This window comes from Mucor velutinosus (genome assembly GCF_035048745.1).
Source record: "Mucor velutinosus strain NIH1002 chromosome Unknown tig00000041, whole genome shotgun sequence".
Classification (NCBI taxonomy): Eukaryota; Fungi; Mucoromycota; class Mucoromycetes; order Mucorales; family Mucoraceae; genus Mucor; species Mucor velutinosus.
This window is the reverse complement of record NW_027041905.1, coordinates 4,340,988-4,365,384: the sequence shown is the minus strand read 5'-3', so window position 1 is coordinate 4,365,384 and position 24,397 is coordinate 4,340,988. Positions and strand designations below refer to the sequence as shown.

Genomic DNA, 24,397 nt, shown 5'->3' with positions numbered 1-24,397 from the left:
TCAAACCATGATGGTCTTGGAAACTGTTTGATTGATAATAACACTCTATCTTTTGATAACACTGTCGCGCACTGTTAGAAGTACTTTATACTGCTTCGTTAGAGTGGAATATATTAGGTACCATTCAATAACAAGCAGTGGAAGGCGTAAAGTTAACATTAATTGAATTTGTTTATTAGGTTTTGATGATTCTTTTTGTCTGTTTGACGTGGGTGTTACTGCCATTACTTCTCTGCTATCCTTACTGTCTGCTTCTTTGGTGTATCATGTCTGTTGGTTGCTTCTTTAACCGTTGTACGGTCTCTAATGCCGTTCGTTCTTTAGTTATTCTATGATGCTGGTATTGCTGCTGTTGCTAGTCTGGTCTTTCCTGGTCTACTGTATTTGGTGCATGCTCGTTCTCTGGTCCATATCCGGTAATTGCGTAATATCTGGTCTATCTGTGGTGGTGATAAGTGGTAAGTAACCTCTTTGGTCTTTGTCTTCTCTCCTCTAATGCCGTTCGTTCTTTAGTTTTCCTATGGTGCTGGTATTACTGCTGCTGCTAATCTGGTCTTTCCTGGTCTACTGTATTTGGTGCATGCTCGTTCTCTGGTCTGTCTCCGGTGATTGCCTATACTCTTCTGGTCTATCTGTGGCTGTGGTAAGTGGTAAGTATCTTTTTTCTTCTGGTCGCAATGATATAAAACTTTTTAAAACGTTTATATTATTACTTCCTTTCTCGTGATAATGCATTCATCATGTTTGCCTGGTTGCGCTTTTTTCTTCTTCTTTTTTTCTTTCTTTTGTTGGTAGTGTTTCCTCTGTAGCTTTACATGAAACAACAATAGTTATTACGTTGTATTGCAAACTTATAATACCACTGTTGCTTTTGCAGTTGTGCGTATTTGTGCCATGTTGCTTTACATCTGACTATTACTACCATGCACGTTGCTCATGTATGCATTTTTATTGCAAGAACAACGAGTTGTTTTGAACATCTTTGATGTTGTATTTGTGATATGCTTATCTTTGACCCACTACAAAGTGGAGATCATTCTTTTTGCCTGCCTACTACTCTACTCCTATAGTAATATGTTCTTTTCTTCTTTCTTTTATTATTATGTTTCTTTTGAAGCATACCTTTTTTACGTTGTGTGGATGTGCCTATCCCTGAAGCTCAACAAGACATTATCCGAGGCTAAGAGGTAGATAGGCTGCCTCCACTTGGTTATCACTACTTACTTTAGTGTTAATTGAGGGTCTCAATGCCAGAATTTAAAAGCTAGGTGGTGTAAGTAAGGCATGCTCTAGCACCTGGGGGAAATTTGATGATAGCATCTGCTATACTGCTGTATAGCGGAGCTTAAAATTTTGCCTCACATCAAAACAGGGGGAAACCCTCGCAAATTTTTTTTTAGGTCAGCGGAGTTTTTACGCAATATGATTGGCTGAGAGATTGAAATACCAAAGGGTTACAGCTAGTTGATCTTCTATTGATCCGGTATATATCATGATTTTGTGTTTGTAATAAAACGGTATCCAAGTAGATACAATTTAATTATTTCATCATTCAATAGCAAGATAATGTGTAATTGCTTGATTTGGCATTCATTACACAGTTTGATGTGAGGGATATCTTCTAAAGTTATTATACGAGGAGGTTATACAGTATGGGGACTACTTTAGCACAGTGTTATTTACGTTGTTGTTACAAGATATTGTCCACATAACTTGGATCCAGACGAAATTCTCCTTTGAATGATGTTAGTCTTGAAAATGTATTTACAATCTGTATCTGAATAAGCTTACTTTTTCACATATTTTGAAAGTTTTCCAAGAAATGTGATTATTGAATCTGTACCACTTCTCGTACAGCATTACTCATGATGCAGACCCAAAAACTACCTATCATTTAAGATCTCAGTTAAAGCTGTAACATTATTAGCTCTCCTGAATGTACAATGCATAATAGGTCGTCAGCCCCAACCGAAATCATCCATCAGCAATCGAGCAAGACTAATTTTTGCTACAGTGCAGCATATAAACTTCTTATTGTGCGTTGCTCTCATTTATTCCATGCCGTAGGCTTGTTAACTAGGGTTGAGCGCCACAGGGACGCCTTTGTGCTGTGATAAGCAAAAAATGTGTTTTTGTCACCACTGTAAATTACAGTTTTGGGGGGGGGGGGTAGAAAACCCAATTCTAGCAAGGAAGCATTGTAGAAACTCAAACGACGTCTCATTTTGTAGAGCAAACACAGGAGATCAATATTAAATTCATGATGGAGAAAAAGCTTGATTGAGTTGGCAGTTGTACAGATAATAGCGTCTTTTTACATTGTTGTTGGATAGCTTTTACTACTTTGCTCAGTTAATTACTTGAAAACCAATGTAGCGACTAAACATCCCTTTATATCTTTAACAACTCCTCAAGTGGACATCTAACGGCCCTGATATAAAGTTTCTACCATCAGCATAAGGCCCGAAATAGACGCTCGCCCATTTTCGTCAAATGAGCTACATAGCTTCAAACCTTTGCCGTACCACAACGAAGCAAAATGTCACCCAACAGCTTTCAACGCACCGTTTTCAAACATCTTATCTATCCATGTATTTCTTACAATCTTTGATAATCAACAGATTCTTATATCAAGCTCATTAATCAAAAATGTCTTGTTTCCAAAATTCTCTAATTTTCAACCAACCACCTCATCCAATCTAAAATCCAATTGCACCGCCGTTTCTCTCGCAAAATTTAGATGTAGAAATATACAACTTCTACAGCTCGAATTTCAATATCAAATTTCAGAAAAAGTAAACCAGACAGAGAAAAGGCAGCGAGCAAAGGCTTTATTTTATAGTGTGCAATTACAAAATAAACAGGAGAATGAGTTATGTTGGGCCGCTTTGAAAGTATGGCGGCAAGAAGTCTTCCTGATTTGCAATGGTGTTTTGTCAGAGCTTAAATATAAATGTTTGAAGCACTCAGGCTAATCACAATCAGACTTGGCATTTCATACAGCAGATGCATAAAATACTCGCTTACATAGAATACAGTTCATAAAGAAAGTCGTGGTCATCGTCATCTGCACCGCAGTTCCTAATACTTCTTAGTAGCTTAGTACATTTCCTGTTACTCGAGATCCACAAAGCTGCTTAGCCTATTTCCTTCATAGGCATTCAAATGTTGTGTACAACGGTAGTCTATAAAAGCTTGTGGCATGTACATGATTCATTCTTTCTTTTTTCTCTTGTATACACATACAACGTCAAAAAACAAGGATGGTCAAGCCTATTTTGTCTATCAAACTAAAAGAATCGCACAGCTATTATTCCCAAGATGAGACAATTCCATGCACCGTCAGTTTTAAATCAGAGAAAGTGCTCAAAGAAGGGTTTATCCGTATCCAGTTCATAGGTCGCAGTAGCTCCTACTGCAATGGAAGTCGACAACATCTAAACAGCATCTTTTCTGTGGAGAAGGAAATCAAGATCGATGAATGGAATAATGCTGCAAATATCAAGAAAATGCATCAGGTGGACTTTACTGTAGAAGTCCCAAATGGTAAAGAGATTCCCAGTTATCGAAATGTAAGTGCTTTTAGGCAGCGATGTAAAAGAGTGTGTGGCTCACATATTGGCCTCGCAGCTGGAGGGAAGCGATGGCGGCAAGATCGAATACATGATTGAAGCAAGTTTAGAAACTCCAGGAGGATTGTTCAAAAAGTCAAATGTGCTAGCAAATCATATCATTCAGGTACCATTGATTGCCAAAGTCAACATTACCGAAAATGGATTAGAAAGACACCGAGAGAGCTCTATTCGTTGGCCCAAGATTGAAGAGAATATCAATACATGTGCGTTATCAGCGAAGATTCCTCATGAAGGATATGTTCGAGGTAAGTAGTATAGGCGGGAATCATTGGTGGAAGACGGTAGTCCTTATGCAGACTCTAGGGAAAGAGGTGCCTGTGCGTGTTGACTATCAACAACCTGAGCATTTTGAGGCCGTTCAATCCATCAAAGTTGCCTTGATTCAACAGGAGATCATTGCTTCTAGCAAAGACAAAATCCCTGAAATGACCAAACAGCTACCCGATAGAATTATCAAGACTGAGGATAAGCCAGTAACGATGGCTAAGGTCATGTACTACCCACAATTACTCACTGTGAGCAGTCTTATCATGATCACTATACCATCCAACGCTACACCTACTATTGGTGGCACCATAGCTAAAGTGATGAGAGTGGACTACAAGATTCGTGTCACGGTGCATATTAGAGGTGCAGAGAACAGCAAAGAAAAAGAGTTGAATGTGAATCTACCATTGGTGGTAGGCACAGCTGGCCAACATCCCGTCTTACTTGACAGTGGTGTAGATACAACGAGACATAATGAGACCTATACCATGTCATACAACCCATACAGCAGCCCTTACCCGCCTTTGAACATGAATGCACCGTATCCTCCCAATGGAGGCGGATTCCAAATGCCAGATCCATTCCAAATGCCTCAACAGCCATACCCTCCTGCACCATATCCACACTTCATGCTCAATCCTCAGCACATACCATTTACCGGTGCCAGCAACGCAAGTGATTATGAAGGTGGTATGCCTGTTCCCCAGTTCTCTACGTCCGAGCAGGCTCTCTCTACAGCTGCTAGTCCTGTCATCGATCAAACCAAGATTCCTGTGTATCCATCAGTCGCATTAAGTTCTCAGTTGAGCACGCTGTCAGTCTCTACCAACCCCTTTTCAGCCACTGCTCATGCTGGCAACACGCCGTATCCACTTGTTATCACAGACAAAGCGCCTACTTCCACGCCTACAAAGGCAGGCAACATGCCATTCTCTCCAACATACGAAAAAAAGACAGACACAGAGACATTGGCATCGTCATTGAGTCGAGAATCTACTCGCTCCACAGCTCATAGCAGCAGTACTGCAAGCCATTCCTTGTATCCTCCTCCCTCGCTCCTCTCTATCGACAAGCCAAATACACCAACACCGCCGCAAACACCAGCTGTCATCAATAGAAATATATCGCAGCAAAAGCCTACCTCTCGACAAATTGAAGGCGGGCCCTCTTACCATAGTGGCGTATCTGTGATTGACGATGTTTTTTATTCTTCGTCTCCACCTCAAGCAAGTCATATAGCCACCAGAATTGACCCTTTAGAGGGCACCATTGTGTTGTCGAATGTAAGCACTAAATAAGACAGATGGCTGATGTTCAAATGCCCGTTTAAACTTTTTTGTTGTGATGGTTATCCTTATTCTTTCTTTCTCCCCCTTTTTTTTTTCATATGGGTACTGATAAGATGGCGACTGCCGAGAGAAAGCCTATTAGGTACGGTATATATCAAACTGCTGCTGCTGTCATGTTTTGTCTAATGAGAATCAGAGTATGGGTTGATGGTTGTTTTGATATGATGCATTATGGACACGCCAACGCCTTGCGTCAGGTACACACTTGTTTAACGTTACCTCTTGCTAGTCTTACTTATATCTGTTTGCCTTTTAGGCTAAAGAGATGGGTGATATTCTAGTTGTTGGTGTGCACAATGATGCTGACATAGAAACGAACAAGGGAGTGCCAGTGATGAAGGAAGAGGAGAGGTGAGTAAAAGCATTCGAGTGTCATTCTATTCATGCTGATTATCTCAATGGTAGATACGCTGCTGTAGCTGCTTGCAAATGGGTAGATGAAGTTGTTCCCAACGCACCCTACAACACCACAGTGGAGATTCTAAAGGAGCACAGTATTGATTTCTGTGTGCATGGCGATGACATTACTACCATGGCTGATGGCACTGATTGCTATCAAGCTGTCAAAGACGCTGGGCTCTACAAAGAGTGCAAGCGTACAGAAGGCGTCTCTACCACAGAGCTTGTCGGTCGTATGCTACTAATGACTCGCGACCACCACAAACGCAGACCATCCACCACAGCCGAGCCCATTATTGCAACATTTGATACCCGAGAATTAGCACCTTTCAGTGCCAACGGATCCAAAGTCACCACCGTCTCTCATTTCTTGCCTACATCTCGTCGTATTGTTCAATTCAGCGAAGGCCGTGAACCCAAAGCGACCGACAAAGTCGTTTATGTGGATGGCACATTTGATCTGTTCCACGTTGGTCATATTGAATTCTTGAAACGTGCTAAAGCATTGGGCGATTTCTTGATTGTGGGTGTCCATGATGATCAGACAGTCAACGCCATCAAGGGATCCAATTATCCACTGATGAACCTACATGAGCGTGCACTGAGCGTTTTGGCGTGTCGATACGTGGATGAAGTGATTATTGGTGCACCTTACAGTGTGACAGAGGAGCTTTTGAATGGCGAGTACAAGGTAGCACTTGTGGCTCATGGTAATAGTCATCTAGAGAAGGACATGGATGGTAGAGACCCCTACGAGTTGCCAAAGAAGCTTGGTATTTACAGGGAAATTGACACTCCCAATGCTACAATTACCACTGAGGGCATAATCAATAGAATCATTGAAAATCGCAAAATGTAAGTGCTTGTGTGGAGATCGAGAAAAGACGATATCTGATTTTTTTTTTTTTTTAAATAGCTTTGAGGAAAGACAAAAAAGAAAGAATGCAAAGGCTGCATTGGAGCGTCAAAAGGAGATTGAGGAAAAGAAGATGGCTACTGAAACTGCATGAATACCCTCTGAAATAAAGCATTGATTGTATACACTCTCGAATTGAATCAATAGTATGGGATCAAAGAGAGCCTCAATCAACAGATTGGATGTACTGATAAGCCAACTTGCACTGTAAGGTAAAGCTGTAAACCCTCAGATCAGACTTGCCACTTTCATCAAGCGCCTACCCTCATATTTCCACGTCATGTTGAAGCGATGGCAACATTTAAATGAGACGGCCGAAAAAAAAAAATCAATTTACATCTTCTTTTCCATTTCACACTTTTTTTTTTAAATATGGCTGCCGACTCACAAAAGCAACCAGTCCAGCCTCGCGATGCACGTATTGTATCTCTTATCCTTCAGTCATTAGGCGTCGAGGATTACGATCCCAAAGTGGTCCATCAATTGCTTGAATTTGCACACAGTAAGCTAGTCTTGTTAGATGATTAAATGAGACATGCATACTCATACACTAGCAAACAGGGTACACATCCGACGTATTTCAGGACTCGCTCATCTATGCAGAACATGCTGGCAAATCAGACCTAGACTTGGATGATATTCAGCTGGCTATACAGGGACGCGTCAATCACTCATTTACTACACCACCACCGAAAGAGGTAATATCGCTTACAGACATTGTTCAGTGAGCCATAAGCTGACCCTCAAGGCTACTAGTTTTTACTGGAATTGGCACAAGAAAAGAACAAGCAGCCATTGCCATTGATTCCAGAGAAATACGGCATTCGATTACCAGTAGATAAGCATTGTCTGACAGGCATTAATTTCTCGATTGTACCTGATGTAAGTCTAATTGTGCAGTGGCGACACATGTATACTGAATGATTCTACAGGCACCACCACCACCAAGACCCACATTGGACAAATCCAGCTCAATGCTGGTCGATACACAGGAAACGCCCTTAGATTTCGAACCTTCACCATCATCGGCATCACAGCCAACAGCAACAGCGACATCAACTGAGCCAGTGAAGCGTGGAAGAGATGCTATGGAGGACGATGATTATGATTTCTGATACGTCAAGACAGCAAACACACATTATTGTAAATAAACCCCTTTATTATTATACTATGACACTATTTCTTTGGGAAGAATACAGCACCTCTGCAGTTACCAGGCTGGAGGACGTCAGTGATCATGTAATCACTACGACCCTTGACGTAGAAATTGAGCGAGACATCAGTGAGAGCGCCACCACTGCAGTCAAGTTTTACGTCAGCGCCGTATTCCTTTTTGATGGCATCACGGATGGTTTCGACATTGTATGTATTTCCAGGAGAGACACCGTTCAAACTGGACACAAGTATGGATGGATTTAGCGATACAGATCAGTTGTGGGAGGAATTTGCTAAGGCAACTTACTTGAGTGCACCGAAAAGATCAAATTTGTCACGTAAATCAAGTACTTGCTGTACAAACAATCAATATAGGGACGTTATGGTGGAATTCAGGGTTAAATTACCTGGAAGTATTCAATGACATCTTGATACTTTTTGTAGGATGTACCGTAGCAAGTTGGACGCAAGGTAGAGACACACGTGCCGTGCTTTGACCATTCATGTGACCAGAACCTGGTTTCATAAAGGTTAATGAAGCTAGGAAAATTTTCTTTTGTCTAAATGTGGGGACACGTACCAGTTGTTGTCTCCCTTGTTACTAGGCCAGAAGGTGGACATTCTGTTGTAGACAGTTTCATTCATGTCCCGGACAATAGTGGCAATTTGGTTGGAGTTTCTGCTACTGTCGCAACCATCAACAGGAGCCATACGACCAGCACTGTAATGACCGAGGTGAGAATGCTTATCGATTGAGAAAGTGAATCACAACTTACCATGTGTCGGGCCATAAACCTGTTATTTGAGACATGTTGAGTGAAATGTATATATCACAAGCATTATACTACGACGAGGACTTACCGTGGATGGTGAATTCATCAGCAGGACCCCACCCAGGGCTCCACTGGAGAGCAAGAACCACCAAACCGTACTTTGGAGAGCAACAAGCATCAACAGCGCCAGACCAATGGCAAGAAACAACAGATGCATTGCAGTAATTGGGTGCGTCCAAAGCATCCGATTGATTAGCAGTGATTTGGGCACTGCTGAGTCCGAGCAGTGCAAGCAAAGGTAATATAAATTTCATGATGAGTAAGATAAAGAAGAAAGACGGAATATGAACGATAACGTTCCAAGTATTTATATTTTTGACGTTTCATGAAATTTGGAATGAAGAGTTTTTTTTTTTTTTTTTTTTTTTTTTAAACAGGTCAAACGTGTTACATACATCATGCACTGCCAATCCATTTTTTTTTCCCTGCAAAATAGAGAAACATGACATGTTTGGTAGTTTGTTGACGATTTGGCTAAAAGCTTTCAGTTTTGTACATTAAATTGGTTGCCATTGTGTGTAACTGGTTGAGCGAATGATAACCAGCAATAGCCAGCTAGTTACATGTGGAAATCATACTCCACTGCGATTGACCCATTTAGCTCAGGTTGGTTGAATCGAGATGCATATCCAACCGATCAGCGACCACAGCATAAATTTAATACTGTTTGTAAGACGTCAACCAGGTAGTATTTTACTAGCCCATCCGGTAAAAGCGATGGTTGAACGCCATCACATGGAAGATGCAAGCTGTTTGATTTGCTATACACGGAAAATCATAGCTGATATAGTACAAGATGTTGAATTTAATAGCAATTTAAATAAAAGGGAATATAGCTTAACCAGATGGTTTTTGTTGCGTTGTGTCGTACATTCGGATGATCCTTGATTGATCAGTCTCATTTTGAGCAAATGCAAAGCCTCTTGATTGCTTGAGTCTTTGGATTTTGCGCACCTTGTTGACTGCACGACGGAATCGATCCATACGAGGTCTGTAATCGGGGAAATTGTACTTTTGGATCTCTTGAATATAGTGGTAGCTTTGAGGTCGATACATACGCTTGATACTATACAGTTGAAATGGGTGAGTGAACGTCTTTTGAAGTTCATTAGCAGCATTGACTTACTATTTCCAAATGTAATCACGCAAGACACATGCCAGGGGCACAACAATGAAAAAGAGCCAAAAATTGACATTGCCAAAGAGCAATGGTACAATGCCGTAGTATTCTTGAAAGATCTCCCAGGGCAACAGAGGTCCAACATAAGCAACCAGTGGCAGAAAGATGAACCAGATCACCATAGATCCAGGAATAGCAATAAAAGTGTATTTTGTCCAAATGCTATGTAAACAAAGGTTAGCAACAAGCTTTACTCGTTCCAAAACGTATACTTACTCTGTGATCAATGCTGCTTTCCATAAAATAGTAGCCAATGTAGCAGAAAAGATGGTTGTACCCACCCACCATTGCCCACCCGAGAAGCCTGCTGTAAACACAGAGTCGTCTACAAATGCAGCCATGCCAATAAAGTACAGCAAGGCAGAGTGATACACTGCATTCACAATCCAGCCCCAAAATCTCTTTTGATTGAAGAATTCGTTCTTTTGTCCAAGAATGTACATTTGAGGGTATTTATCCAAGAGTCGTGCTGATGCAAATTGATCAAATATACCAATAGCCATTGGCGGTAAAAAGGTGAAAAACACATTGAAACAAGACATGGTCCATGACTCGTACAAAGTTTGGCCCGAGAATCCATTGAATATGGCATACTATCAAGGTATTAGTATGCTTGGAAATGTCTGTGTGCCATGATACTTACCCAAAACTGTGTCAGATACATGGCTACGTTCTTGTAAAAGTAGAAAAAAATCATCTTACTCAACCTCTGATAAGCCCAAGCACCATGCACAAGCAATAGTTTCTTCAAGAACCTGAATTGCGATATAGCGAAATCCGCACTGCGAGCAGCTTGCAAGCCTTCAACACCACTGATGCCAATGCCAACATGAGCTGCTTGGATCATGGATACATCATTGGCACCATCACCAATAGCCAAAAGAATCGACTTGGAGAACTTTTTGACGACCTTGACCACAAGGGCTTTCTGTAAAGGAGAGACACGACAGCACACAACAGCTTTGCAGCGAGTAGCCAGGTCGTAAAATGTCTTTTCCAGGTCTTTTTCCAGTGCATATGTCAGTGCTTTTCCTTCAATGATCAAGGCAAATGGCTATTGAAGACGTATATTAACGCACACTGTTTAATCTGCTATCAACTCTACTTACATCGTGCTCCATATGTTCAGATAAAGTCATGACATGTGCAAGCTTATCTTCCAAGAACGCTCTAGTAGACATGTGGTCTTGTTCGTCGCAAATAATCAAATCCATCTCCTCTGTCAACAGTTTGCAGCTGTAGCCAATATTGATAGCCGTCTCCTGCCTATCACCAGTCAGTACCCACACCTTAATGTTTGCTTCGTGCAGTGTATGAATGGTGTCTGGCACACCGTCTTGCAATTTGTCCTCAATAGCAGTGGCACCCAACAAGAACATGTCCTTTTCAATCAGTTCTGCAGCATTGTCCAATTCTTGAGCACGGTTTACTAGTGTTGTCGACGCCTTTTCGTAGATGGCAGCCCAATCCATGTATTCACTATCAGAGATATCACGCATAGCAAAGCACAGGGTACGCAAGCCTTCGCAGGCATAGCTTTCCAAGTGTGCCAATGTTGGCTCCACAAAGGGATTGTCCTTGGACAGACGCTCCAAAATCACAGTATCCGCGCCTTTACAATACAGCTTTACTCTGCCATCAGGACCACGCAACACAACCGACATGCGTTTGCGGGTTGAATTGAATTCACATACGTTCAGAATTTGGTATTCTTCTTCGAAGCCCTTGCGCAGGCAGGTGATAGAATGAGGCTTGCGTGCTGTAAATTGGTAGCCAAAGACATCGCTGGCACCATTCACTAATGCAGCCTCATCAGGTGAGGATGCTTGATAGATGATCTTGCCTAGTTCTTCATTCATCTCTGGAATTACAGTATGGCATGTCATCAAAGAGGTCAAGAACTCATTGATAACATACTGATCTGGTGAAGTCTCCAAATGCGTTTCCAATTGCTGAAAAGAGTACTGTCCATTGGGGTCGCTGTCGGATGTCGGTCGTTTGTCAGGATCTGGTACCGTTGCGTAAGATAATCCACCGATGGAGCACTGCCGGAACTCCATCTCATTGCAAGTCAACGTGCCTGTCTTGTCTGAAAATACATATTCTACTTGTCCCAATTCTTCAATTAAACTACTGCTTCTGGCCACTGCGGGAGTGTCTGTCTTTTCGTAGTAAATGTCGAGATCGTTGTCAATCATGACGGCTTGAATGTACTTGACAATCTCCATGGTAACCATCAAACTATATAGAGCTACTATTAGCGCCATATACTACTCTTGCTTGTATCCAACTTACCTGATGGGAATGAAACTGTTGAATAGAATCATAAACGTCAGAATATTCAAGCCAAACTCTTTACCAAGCTCGGCATCTGGAATCATCATGTAGTCCCTCGCATCACCATCCTTTTTCTACCAAGAGAATCAGTACAAGCAACGAGTCAATCCATGTATACTTACAGAGATGGCGTAACTACCCACCGAACACAAGATACTCATAGCAACGAGCATGGCAAATAGGTACAAGATGTTTCTATTGGTGATGCGAGTGACATTGGAGGCCTTTGTAGGCTTCTTGCTTGAATTCAGCATCAGTTTTGTCTCATGTCCTGTAAACACCACCAAACCATAGATCCAGCTTGTGTTCCTTAACTGAGCTCCTCTCAGCAACAACATGCTTGGATCCAATGGGTAGTCCTTTGATTTGCCTCCACCAATGCCATGGTTAGCTGTAGTCAGTGTACCATCGTAATTGTAAAGTCGGTTGTTGGGTTGTTCTGATTTCACAACACCTGACATGGTGGATAGCTGTGCGGGTGAAGTGTGTATCGCTGTCTCTGGTAACGCTTGCTTGATCTTGAGATTGACTTCGCCATCCAGATTACTGGTTTCAATGTAGCAAAGGCCTTCTGGTTCGGAGCTACTCAGTAATATCAGATCTGCAGGAAAGAATTGTGAATTGTCGATTCGACAAATGTCGCCTACTTGAAGATCTCGCCACGGTTTATCCACAAACTGTGATCCGTCGTATATTTTGCATTTGCGTGAGTTCAACTCTCGATCAGATTTGTGTACTCCCTACAAAAAGAGTATCATGGGTGAGTGAATTGTAAGGTTGGATACATCATGCCACAATATTACAAAGTCTTCGATAATCTCTTTGATGGCTGTGATTAACAGCACAATGATAAGTGGTACAAGTGTTGTATATTTTGATGTGGGTGAGATGTTGGGAATTTGCTGTGAATATCAAGCGTTAGTACAAATAGATCGACCTATAGCTCTTTCTCTCTCCAAAGCCTCACCTGGATGCCAGAAATGAATAAAAAGAACACATTGGCTGATTTACTAAATTCTTCATAGAGAAACTTGGGCAGAAATGTGAATAGATTGTATTTTGCTGTAGACACTGAATTTGCCATGAATTTCTGTTGACTGTTGAGCTCTTTGTTATTGATGTGGATGATACGAGGTGAGCCATCTGTCACATCTTTTCCTCGGCTGAATAGGCCCTTGATGGTGTCTTTGACGCTTTTTCGAGGTGGTTTCTTTTGTTTCTCTTTCATGGCTGAGCGACGAAAACCTTCTTGGTGCGAGTTTTCTACTCTATCTGCTGTATACACTTCTTTTCCATCCACCACCGTCTGTTGCTCCAGCATTTCAGTGGATTCATCAGCTGCATACGCATTGTTATTCATTGATGAAAATGAATAATCAGGCACAAAGTTGTTGATGTTTCTAGGCTGTGGACGAGCTTCGTGGTTGAGTAGGCCTAATCCTTCTTCGAAATCTTCTGGCATGGTCCTGCCACCGTCAGAAGAGTCTGCTTTAAACGTTGTGTGGATTAGCTTGCTTTATGGATGCGCATCTCTCTAGTCGTACCTGTATCAAAGGATCTCATCTTTTGTATAGGTGGTTTCAATTGAATATTGTCTTGGTCGTTTTCAACTTGCTGCTGCTGCTGCTGCTGTTGCTGTTGCTGTTGCTGTTGGTAGTAAAAGGGAGAAGATGAAGAAGAAGCAGATGGGTGGTTTTGGTCGGCACTCATATATATATATATATTCAGGTCGCTAATGGATGAGTTGGTAAATGCGACAAGTCGGTAACGCTTTAAGGAGGCAGCAAATTCAACAAATGGAAAGATAGAGTTGATCAAATCTCCAGCTAAGGCTAGTTTTTTGTAAGTAAAAAAAAAAAAAAAAAAAAAAAAGGAAAAAGAAGAGAAAGACAGCAATAAAGAGAAGAGTTATTAATTATGTTGCAACTGGGAATCCAGGCCCTTAAAAGAAGCATCGTCTATTAAGATATTTATAGCCTCGCTTCACCAAAACAGGGACTGAGGCTGAATGTATTCTTGATATGAATCTAAATTTGTTTGAATGGCACCAGAGGTAACAAAGATACACCATGGCTGATGCTTTTTGCTGTTCCCTGTAATACAAGCATGATATCATTTTTGTCGTTTACATTTGCATTGTGTTTGACATGAGAAAGAGACACCATCATGGATGTGAGATACCACTGACTTTCAAAGCCTAATGATCCAGACGTTTACAATTGTAATTAATGAAATGTGTCTCCAATGACAGTTTTACATTGTGGAAGCAGGTCTTTCAAATATGGAGCCAAAAATTAGTGGGACAAGAAAAGTCAAGGCCCCTGCCTCGTAAAAAAGTTGCTTGGGATGAATGGCAGCTTGATATCGTATGTATTCTCGCTTGTCAATCTACAACAAATGTGAAATCAGGTCCATGTCTTTGTTGATGCAATGATGTGGCGTCCGATGCAGGCAAAAGATACAACTGGGCCCTGAATGGCTTTGGGAAACTATATAGCACGCTCTCGAGAGAGTGCATTTGACATGTATACAGGTACTGATGAGAAGGATATTCTGTCAGATCAATAAATTTCACACAGAAAAGACCATTTCGTAGTTTGATTTAACCCATATTAGGATGGTCTGATTAAAGTGTAAATGTATTCTTGGCATTCAATTCATCAACTAGGAACTCCTCTGTTTCTACATGATTATCACAAGCGCCAGCAATATGATCAGCACAATGATAAGGCAACATATACAATAGCCAGATTTCGACTCTATCATCATAAAGCTCTCAGTAAATACCCCCCCACCACAGTTTGTGTCATAGACATACCTTCTTCCTTCTTCAAAATGTCGGTGACTCTGCGCATTGCGTTCTTTAGCTTTCCTTCTGAACGATCTACATGATCTCCCAAATCATCCAATAAACTAAATATAATTTAGTACCGAACTCTGCGTAGTATTCTTCTCCAAAAAGCTTACATAACTTGGTCATCAATCTCTCTGTTCATTGTGCCTGCAATTTCCTTCAAATTAACCAATGTGCCTCCCATCGCATCCAAATGTTGATCTTGATCTTGCATAATCATCTACTCGAGATAGCATGTTGGCATTTCTGTGATTGAATGTGATGAGCATTTACCATTTGTTGTTGCTGTTCGTTTTCAATAAATATGCTATTATCGTTTTGCCGTGCTGTTTGGTAAGAGCTACCACCATTGGGTGACTAATAACAACATGATCAACACATGCTGTATTTGCAACCCACAAGAGCTTACCTGATTATTCGATGGAGAGTATTGCTTTTTGCTAGGTGGGTTTGCTAATGTATTGCGAATCACTTGAATATTGTTACGAGAAGTGCTCAAAAATTTCTTGCGAGCATTCATATCTTTTGCTGTTAGGTTAAATTGTTGAGGATTTTGTTGTGCTGCTTGTAGAGCTTCCTCCAAGTCTTCTATATCTTGTTCAATAGCTTCTAAAGCCGAGTTCAGTTCGTCTGCTGTCCATAGTAGCTCTTGGTTTTTGGGTGAAGACACTGTTTGTTGAATACGTTTCCATGATTCGAAAAGATTGTTTGCATTAACAAGAGATTCTTCCACTTGGCTGTATTGACGATATGAGTGATAATATACATTTATATGAGTGTGTTATGTCTAAACCTTTTAACGATAAGAAAAGGGTCTTGTTCCATTTTTATATCGTAATATCTGCATAACACGCGAAAGACATGCTTCGTATACTGAATTTACAAAGTCTTTCACTGTTCTCATCAACTCCGCGTAGAATGTGTGTTGTGCTTGGTCATTCGCCGTTGGTGAATCAAGTGTGGCCCAACCATCCAGATGACTTGGTGATAGTAACAACTGTAGCATCTCTTACGAAAACAAAGACAATCGATTAATATATTAGTTTTTATTTATTATAATAACTATTTGAAACCGCATCTAAATGAAGAGGGCACTGCTTGATGGGAAATTGCACCTTGATATGCATCAGTCGCAGAGATGTTCCGCGAGCTTCTTTTACCAACACTCCACAGTATAAACTCTGATCACGGCATTACTGTTCCAGTCCAAATCAACTATGTATCCTCTTCCAGTCTTGTATGATTGAAATTGAGAAAAGAAATTAGCAACTGAAGCCCTTCAGGTTTTCTTGTGAGACAGCAAAGAGCTCACATTTTAAAGATGTGTCATGGAGTATAGTACAAAGCACGGCGATGTTTAATGAGAGATATTAGTGCGTTCAGTTGATTAAATCAGCAGGGACAGCATTCTTAATGTATCTCACGTAAAATTAGATTAGAGCGATGTGGACATGTATGCCAAAACACAGCTGAAGCAACCAAGAACCACGCACCGATATTTCAAACTTTGCGTACTATCATAATAGTAAATGTGAACCGTCTTTGGATAGCCAACGTAGTGCTGAAGTTGGGTAAATAAGCAGAGCATTTATCATCTGTATTAGTAGTATTACATCTTTATTACATACGAGTGTTTATGCTTCGAATGGCTCTCTACCTTCGCTTCGCATTGGTGAGAACCAACCTGCGCAGCGGCAACTATCGCTACCAATTGCCATTGCGTATCTTATCAAAACACTGCTACCTTCATGTTGACCCTCTACTTTCACATAGAACCCTTTATATTATCTGTGGATCTGATTCTTATGTGATGCTATATATCCAAATACATGTAGCCACTTCCTATATGGACGAGGAGTATACTAGTATTTCCCCTTTTTAGTCCATAGCTTCCCTAATACAGCAGAACCTGAGTGCACTTGAGCTGCGTTTTCTTGCGTTTAAGGCTGTTTTAGATGGTCAGAATAGTACCAAACAATTGCTCCCATCTGGTAGTTACTTCCTGACACCGTTGCTCAACTTTTTGGGGACCAAAAAAAAAATGGCCAAAAAATGGCCAAAAAGCATGAGGTACTCCTCATGGTTCTCATCAAAAATCAAACGATTGCGTTTTTGACCTTGATAATGAAGAATTTTACTATGGTATATATTAAATCAAATTGTTTCTATCGATCCAACGCAACTCCTGAAGCTATCTTTGTGGGGCCTTTATATGGAAAATCTCGACTTTTTGGCCAGAAACCTCTTTTTATATTTTCATAAATTGCTCAATAAGTTTATTCAAAATATCTACCTTACTAGGTACCATTGGATGCGTCTTGAAAAGTGCTTCGAAATTTTATTAGGAAGCAAAGGGTGATCATCACAACTAGTATAGTCGAATCTTACAAAAGAGTTCAATCGAGTCGAAAAAAGGCAAAATCTGTCCAATCTTGAACAGAAATAATGTTTTGGATTTGAATCAATTTTGGCGGCTGGTGGGGCCGGCTGGCAGACTCAATGCCCTTTCCATCATGAAGGCAATACAGTAATAGATGCTTTTGAAGCGTATGGAAAGTAGGTGGCAAATCATATATCACTATCGCTAGTTGTGCTGCTCTTCTTGAATCTATATTTAATAACGTCAGTCTATCAAAATACTTGTTAGACCAATTTCTTTCCTTTTTGAGGCTTTGAAAGTGTCTAGGGACCATAAATTTATCATGTTATGATATCACATACTGGCAACATCTCTTGACGTTAAATTATATGTATATGATTAAATTATGTACAGGCTTTAAAATACATTGGTCATAGCAATCAAAGGACAGTACAAGCTTTGAAACAAGATGCAATCAGAAAAGAGCATAATATTGAAGCTAATGACAAGACGTGTTTGTTTTTTATTAATGTGTATTTGAGTTTATGAGATCACCATACTTGATGGATTAAAATATTTCAGATTTTTGAGGCTATTTTGACTTGTATAGATAGAGGTAGCAGAGATATAAGAACGACTTGGCCTTGTATAGATGTCAGGCATTAATTGTCTTGATAATTGATTAAGAGGAAGCACAGATGAGAGTAGGGCTTGACCTTGTATAGATGTAGAGATGGTATATTTGAACAGTCTTGTCATTTTAGGAGCTTGTAGGAAGCACAGATGAGAGTAGGGCTTGACCTTGTATAGATGTAGAGATGGTATGTTTGAACAGTCTTGTCATTTTAGGAGCTTGTAGGAGGCACAGAGAACTTGGCTTGATAGCATTTGGAGAGAACAGCTTGCTTTAGATGAGATAGAACATGAGATGGCAGAGGTAACTAGATAAAGATGAGATGAGTACACAAGTACTGTGGCATGAGTGCGTAACAAACCATTTGGGCAAAGAAAATTGACCATCAATAAAAGGAACCAACACTATATAAACAGGTACCAAGGTGTAAACTTGCTTCATCCATCACAAGATCATCGACACGCTCAAGCCGCCTCCATCTCCGGATCATAGGGTTAAACCCTACTCTCGTCGGCAATAAAGCTTGTGATCATCCCGTAGCATGACCAATGGATTTGTCCTGCAGTCTACCCATGATTATGAAGCGGTGATCCTACTCAGTCCCTACAAAGTAGTTTTTCGGCACTATGTAATCAATAGGTTAGTCAACATGGCTCATACGTCCAACAAGATAATAACTTACTCGCACAGTTCACCAAGGTCTGCATGTATCAAAGATAGTGTGGCCTTTTTCTAGCATGGACCAAAAGACGTAGAGAGGACCATGGATTTGTAAGGCATTGTATGTAGCAGTAGTAGAGGCCAATAGACAGTAGAGTATTTGATTTACTTGACCATATGTAGAGAGAGAGAGAGAGCCCAAATGTCTTGTAGAGAGTTTGTATGTAAAGAGTATTTTGCTTGTTGCAGAGAGATGAGATGAAGAAGAAGAGGGAAAAGCTGTTGAAACAAATCCCTATTTATATCCTTCTCATCGACTTTCATGTGAGTCTAGTATCCTTGCCACACTCAAATTCGTTTCCTTTTACTTTTCTCCACGATATACTACTTTGAGCGCGTGAAAATAGTACCATTTTGGCGTTTGACACTTGCTCTATTTGATCCGCTTCGTCCGAGGCTTTCAACTGTTTTCTGTCTCGAGTTATGTCCATTTTGCTACTTCAAAAAGCCCTTTTTCCACCTTCACATGAAACGAGTTCCCCCATCTCTTCCTAGATGTAATTAACAGACAACTTTTTACTGGCTCATTCTCATCAAAACGTAAACAAAAAAAATGTCATTTGACTCTGAAACAAATGCAGTTGGTTGCTAGATCAAGTAATCTTTTTCTACCTCTCCTTAATTTCTCTCTCCAAAATCACACAGTGCCCGATCCATCTCTCTTGTTGTTTGTATTCGCCATGAACTCTCCATCTAATTGGGCAATACAGGATGATAAGGTTGGCTTACTTGTTGTTTACATCATCTTGGAGCCAGTGCAATTGATTCTGGATCAAGAGACAAGTGTACACCTCGGAAAGCAAGAGTATCATATGAATATTATTGCGGCAATCTCCATGGAATGGAACATAATCGATTGTTTTCGAACCAGTGCAAGTCATCTTATTTCCAACTATCATGGTTGCTGTCAATAATTTAATCAAGTGTTTGCGCTACTAGACATCATCAATATGCCCACATTTACATAGTGAGTTGGTCATTCTCGTGTATCATTCCTGCGACCTGTTTGTAGTTTTTACGCCAAGAGTATTCATCTCATAAAGAGTCAACACATTTCATGTCATTCTTTTAGGGATTGTCCTCTTTTAGAAGGTATTCGGATCATGCAAAATCAAAACAATTCATTTGCTAGGCAAAATTAAGCTTTAAAAAAAATCACATGTAAAGTAAACAAAAGGACATGAATTGAAGAGAGATAAGCAAGTAAATGGCCAATTTGTGGTCAAAGAGAGGATATTTTATTAGAAGGTATGTACATCATTAGAAAGCAAATCGCTTGAGGAATCCAATGGTACTATTTTCAGGGTTCTAAGTAAAGTACACATTGCGAAATTCATCAAACAAGGCCGTGGGATTTCCAAAAGAAGGAGGTTTCTGAATTAAACTTCACCTGCAATATCATTTTTGCCTGTGTGCTATTCTGTTGATTTGGATCATGCCACGCTCCTCCTATGTCACCAGCCTGTCCTTTTTGGGTCTCACGTTGGGTACGCTATCCATTTGAGAAGGAGTCTCGCTTTCTCGTATAATCGTTTCTGTGGGTATCATTGCCGTTATATTATAGGGCTTTGAGCAATCAAGGAGAGTCTTTTTTGCCAGCCAGAAGGAATTAAAATCTCGATCGACATTCTATCACAATTCGTTGATTTCTGATCCTTTTGCGACTTGATCGACTCATTTTACAAAATTCGACTATGAAAGTTGTAGTGATCATCCTTTACAGCCTTAAGCTATCTAGAAGACAAGTGTATGTAACAAAGTGACTTGCCATATATAATATTTAATTAAACTACTACTTATATTAATGCTTGAGATCTGACAATCTCATCACTCCGGCACAGATCTTGGTGGTGACATAGTTGGTATCAAAAAGCATTCCTTCGAATGTATGTAGGAGGTGGAATCTCCATATCATACGAATGGTGGCAGCAAACAGGTCGAAGATTGTAATCTTGATGTCTAAGTTGTAGATGAAATATTGCTTCAGGTTCAAATTGACTATGGATTGGTATACTTACTATGGATTAGGAGCTTTGGGGTATCCCAGGAATTGTTCAAAGATGTTGGACCAAATGTCGTTTTTGTGGGGGAAGCTAACCATGAGATGTTTGGCATCTTCAGTATCATTGCAGAGGGTACATTTGTCATCTTCAACGTTCCTCAGGCGTCGAACGAAAAGAGCTGATTTACTTGGGCATTGCCTATGGATCATTCTATACCAGACATTTCTCGCGGAGTGGTGCATGTTTTGATGATAGAAGTGCTTCCACTGGACTTTGCTGATGGATTTTCGGTGAAAACCATGAGGTATCTCTCGTGGTATATTGTTGAAAAGCCAGCTCCGTAGTCCAGATAGTATATAAATGGCTCTCATGCGATAATTGAAGGCTAAACAGCGAAATCCTAGCATATATTGGTAGAATGACTGAATGTCACACTATATAAGACGCCAAAAAGCACGACCTTGATCGTGTCATTGTCACATTGCCATACTTTTCAATGATCATCTGGAATGATAGAGCAGCATTCTGCATTATAATATACGAGTGATTATGCTCCGGATAGTTCTCTACCAATTGCCCTTGCGTATCTTATCAAAATACTGCTACTTTCATTATGACTTCCCGCTTGCACTTGAAAACCCTTCACATCATTTGTGGATCTAACTTTTATGCGATGTTCCGCATCCGTATACATGTAAATACTTCATATACAGGTAAGTAGCATACAGGTATTATCCCTTCTTAGTCGACAGTGTGGCTAATACAGCAAAATCTGAGTGCATTTAAGCTGCGTTTTCTCGCTTTCAAAGCCGTTTTAGATTGTCAGAATAGTACCAAACAATTGCTCTCATCTGGCAGTTACTTATTGCCATTACTGCTCAACTTTTTGGAGACCAAAAACAAATGGCCAAAAAGCATAAGGTACCCCTTATGGTTTTCATCGAAAATCAAACGATCGCATTTTTGACCTTGATAATGAAGACTTTTACTATGGTATATCTTGAATCAAAACGTTTCCATCGATCCAAAGCAACCTCTGAAATCATCTTTGTGGGACTTTGATATGTAAAATTTCGGCATTTTGCCAGAAACCTCTTTTCATATTTTCATAAATCATTCGATAAGTTTATTCAAAACATCTATTTTACTTAGTACCATTGGATGCACCTTTAAAAGTACTCCAGGAAAGCTTAAGAAAATACAGGATGATCATTATATTCTACTTAGTTGAATCTGCAAAAATAGCTTTTTTTTAATTTTTTTTGTTTTTTTTTTGTTTATTGATTGATTCGCGTACACTGAGAGTAATAGGTCAGAGTGAAGAGGCGAGTGCAATTTAGATACAGAATTGGATAACTATAACCTAAAATATAAAGAATAAGATACTAAACTAAACTATATAAAAAAAACTATCTAATAAATGGTTTTGGATTACAGGAGGGAATGGCACTGATCTTCCGCAATGGTCTGACGAACACTGGTTCAAATACTGGCCAATATCGCTGTATGGTCCATAGGAACATTGTCATAGATGAACCTCATGTGGGCAAGCCACAGTTGACCAAGGGTGACGATGAGGATTCGGAAAGGCTTGATTCCAGCAATTTGGCAATACCAAACGTTGGAGAAATCAAGGTGCAGAAGAGCCTCTTTAATATCTAGAATCGAGGTGGTAGGCCACAGAAACTCGAAGATGACTCCCTGCCAAACTTTCTCTTTAGAAGGACAATGAAAGAGGAGGTGACTTGGGGAATCGTTCATAGACAAACAAACTGGACAGAGAGGAGACACAAAGACTTTGGGTATAATAAAATGCAAGAATCGACGGTGAGGAATTCGACCCAGAATGAGACGGTATATCACATTACGTTGGACAGTGTTAAGAGACAGGGACCAAAAAAATTTCCAGCTGGACGCAGAGATTTTGCGCAATGCCAAAGGAGAGACCACAGACGAAAGGACAGCCCGACGAAATGCCTTAGCCGAGGCCTGAACATTACCAAGAGGTAGATCATCAAGGAGACGAAACTGCTCAATCAAAGGAGCAAATGAGACGACTGAATCCTCTAAAGGAGCTGGGCTACAGACTGGCTCGAAGTAAGGTTGAAGCTGTAATTTCCCTGTCGCTAGGCCTTTGAACACTTTGGAGGGAGTTCTTTTCCAGGTGAGCAGAGAGGGGTCGCAAGTATCCTTCCAATGGACGAAATTGAGCCGGGAATCATACTGAAAAACGTCGGCCACCATCATTTCTTTGACACAAAGAGGAAGCACGAAGCTGGAGGAGGGAGGGACAAACACTGCAGCCTGCAGTGGCAACGCCATAGCAGTAGCTGTATTAATGCGGGCAGAGCCAAAAGAACGAGGGAGATAATCAACAGCACGATATATCATATCCACAGTGCCAGTTCGTTGTTTCAGTAACCATTGAGAACGAGACGAGGGAAAAAGCAAAGGGATTTGGTGAAATTGGCAGTTGTTAACATTTCGAATGTGATAGCTGAGAAGAGATGACACAGGATGGGCATCAATGGTGGCAAAAATAGCTTAATCGAATCCAAAATTATCAAGATTTGTCCAATCTGGAACAGACTATGATTCTGGGCTTGAATTGATTTTGGCTTGTGGGGCCAGCTGGCAAACTCAACGCCCTTTTCATACTGCATTACAGTAGTAAATGCTCTTGAAGCGTATGAAAAGTAGGTGGCAGGCCATAAAGCTATCGTTTATAATAATATTTTATTGCATTCTATATCGTTCATAATGACATCGTCTTGCATTCTATATTTAATAACGTTAGTCTGGACATTGACGATTCATGGGCTGCGTAAGATGTCTGCAATAAGTAGTGAAATCTCTAAGGCTCCAAAACGTCGTTGAAAGAGAACGTTGACAGCATTGAGCAGAGGAAAGAGGGTAGAACTAACAGTGGTTTTTGTTGGTTGATTGTAAAATCATTATTCTCATATGAGCCAGGCCTGACAGATGCCTTGAAACTCTGGTTCCATATTAGGGTTGTAAAGTGTCTAAGGACTGAACATTTATTATTGTTGAGAGGGTGCGGTAACGGTGCTTTTAGTAAAGATTACGCTTATTCAACTATAAAGAATTTGGACACGTCAAGTAGCTATTACGATCAATACTACTTCTCTAGTGTACAAAATAAAGACTACACAGAAGAACAAAACTAAAAAGGGGATTTTCTTAACTGTGTTTATTGATATGACATACGACTGATATTTATATATAACGGCTTTGTTTACTTGCTTGCTTACTGATTTTGCTAACCTCCCAGATGTAGTCTCGATGCGGACATCACCGCTCACAACATTATGTTATGATATTAAGTCAAAATGTTTCTCTCAACCCAAAGCAACTTTTGAAACCATTTTTATGAGGTCTTTATATGCAAAGTTTCGACATTTTGGCCAAAAACTTTATTTTATATTTTTCTATAATTGTTCAAAAAGTTTAGTCAAAACATCTATTTTACTTGGCACCATCGGAAGCGCCTTGAAAAGTACTTCGAGAATATATTAGGAGGCGTAGGGTGATCATTACAGTTTACATAGTCGAATATCATAGAATGGATTAAAGAAGTCGTAAAAAGACGATATTTGTCCAATCTTGAACAGAAAAAAAAGCTGGGCTTTAATTGATTTTGGCGGTGGTATTGCTGTTGGCTGATATAAATGCCTTTCTGTTGATAGCAATGATGATTGCGATACTGATTAATTGGGGATCATGAATTTGAAAGAA

At 40.3% G+C, this 24,397-nt stretch overlaps 7 protein-coding genes across 7 annotated transcripts; 3 read left to right on the top strand and 4 right to left on the bottom strand.

The window, feature by feature from the left end:
* Positions 1–3,263: 3,263 nt before the first annotated feature.
* ATC70_001623 (uncharacterized protein) lies at positions 3,264–5,200 on the top strand (the record flags this gene model as incomplete). The annotated part of the gene is made up of 3 exons (XM_064821017.1): positions 3,264–3,572; positions 3,631–3,880; positions 3,939–5,200. The coding sequence occupies 3 exons, from the start codon at positions 3,264–3,266 to the stop codon at positions 5,198–5,200; spliced, it is 1,821 nt and encodes a 606-aa protein (XP_064684937.1).
* An 89-nt stretch (positions 5,201–5,289) lies between these two features.
* On the top strand, positions 5,290–6,660 carry ATC70_001622 (uncharacterized protein; the record flags this gene model as incomplete). The annotated part of the gene is made up of 4 exons (XM_064821016.1): positions 5,290–5,448; positions 5,508–5,602; positions 5,657–6,505; positions 6,567–6,660. The coding sequence occupies 4 exons, from the start codon at positions 5,290–5,292 to the stop codon at positions 6,658–6,660; spliced, it is 1,197 nt and encodes a 398-aa protein (XP_064684936.1).
* A 278-nt stretch (positions 6,661–6,938) lies between these two features.
* Positions 6,939–7,681, top strand: TPD3_1 (protein phosphatase 2A structural subunit; the record flags this gene model as incomplete). The annotated part of the gene is made up of 4 exons (XM_064821015.1): positions 6,939–7,068; positions 7,128–7,264; positions 7,323–7,448; positions 7,499–7,681. The coding sequence occupies 4 exons, from the start codon at positions 6,939–6,941 to the stop codon at positions 7,679–7,681; spliced, it is 576 nt and encodes a 191-aa protein (XP_064684935.1).
* A 61-nt stretch (positions 7,682–7,742) lies between these two features.
* On the bottom strand, positions 7,743–8,808 carry IQG1_1 (iqgap- protein; the record flags this gene model as incomplete). Its single annotated transcript, XM_064821014.1, has 6 exons — positions 7,743–7,959; positions 8,029–8,075; positions 8,129–8,237; positions 8,302–8,442; positions 8,498–8,516; positions 8,583–8,808. The coding sequence occupies 6 exons, from the start codon at positions 8,806–8,808 to the stop codon at positions 7,743–7,745; spliced, it is 759 nt and encodes a 252-aa protein (XP_064684934.1).
* A 583-nt stretch (positions 8,809–9,391) lies between these two features.
* Positions 9,392–13,781, bottom strand: ATC70_001619 (uncharacterized protein; the record flags this gene model as incomplete). The annotated part of the gene is made up of 10 exons (XM_064821013.1): positions 9,392–9,620; positions 9,681–9,896; positions 9,951–10,327; positions 10,378–10,788; positions 10,844–11,975; positions 12,030–12,145; positions 12,194–12,811; positions 12,875–12,973; positions 13,039–13,559; positions 13,616–13,781. 10 exons carry the CDS (start codon positions 13,779–13,781, stop codon positions 9,392–9,394), a joined length of 3,885 nt encoding a protein of 1,294 aa, XP_064684933.1.
* A 972-nt stretch (positions 13,782–14,753) lies between these two features.
* ATC70_001618 (uncharacterized protein) lies at positions 14,754–15,750 on the bottom strand (the record flags this gene model as incomplete). Its single annotated transcript, XM_064821012.1, has 6 exons — positions 14,754–14,830; positions 14,890–14,984; positions 15,039–15,145; positions 15,199–15,282; positions 15,335–15,662; positions 15,719–15,750. The coding sequence occupies 6 exons, from the start codon at positions 15,748–15,750 to the stop codon at positions 14,754–14,756; spliced, it is 723 nt and encodes a 240-aa protein (XP_064684932.1).
* A 6,373-nt stretch (positions 15,751–22,123) lies between these two features.
* ATC70_001617 (uncharacterized protein) lies at positions 22,124–23,032 on the bottom strand (the record flags this gene model as incomplete). Its single annotated transcript, XM_064821011.1, has 1 exon — positions 22,124–23,032. One exon carries the CDS (start codon positions 23,030–23,032, stop codon positions 22,124–22,126), a length of 909 nt encoding a protein of 302 aa, XP_064684931.1.
* Positions 23,033–24,397: the final 1,365 nt, after the last annotated feature.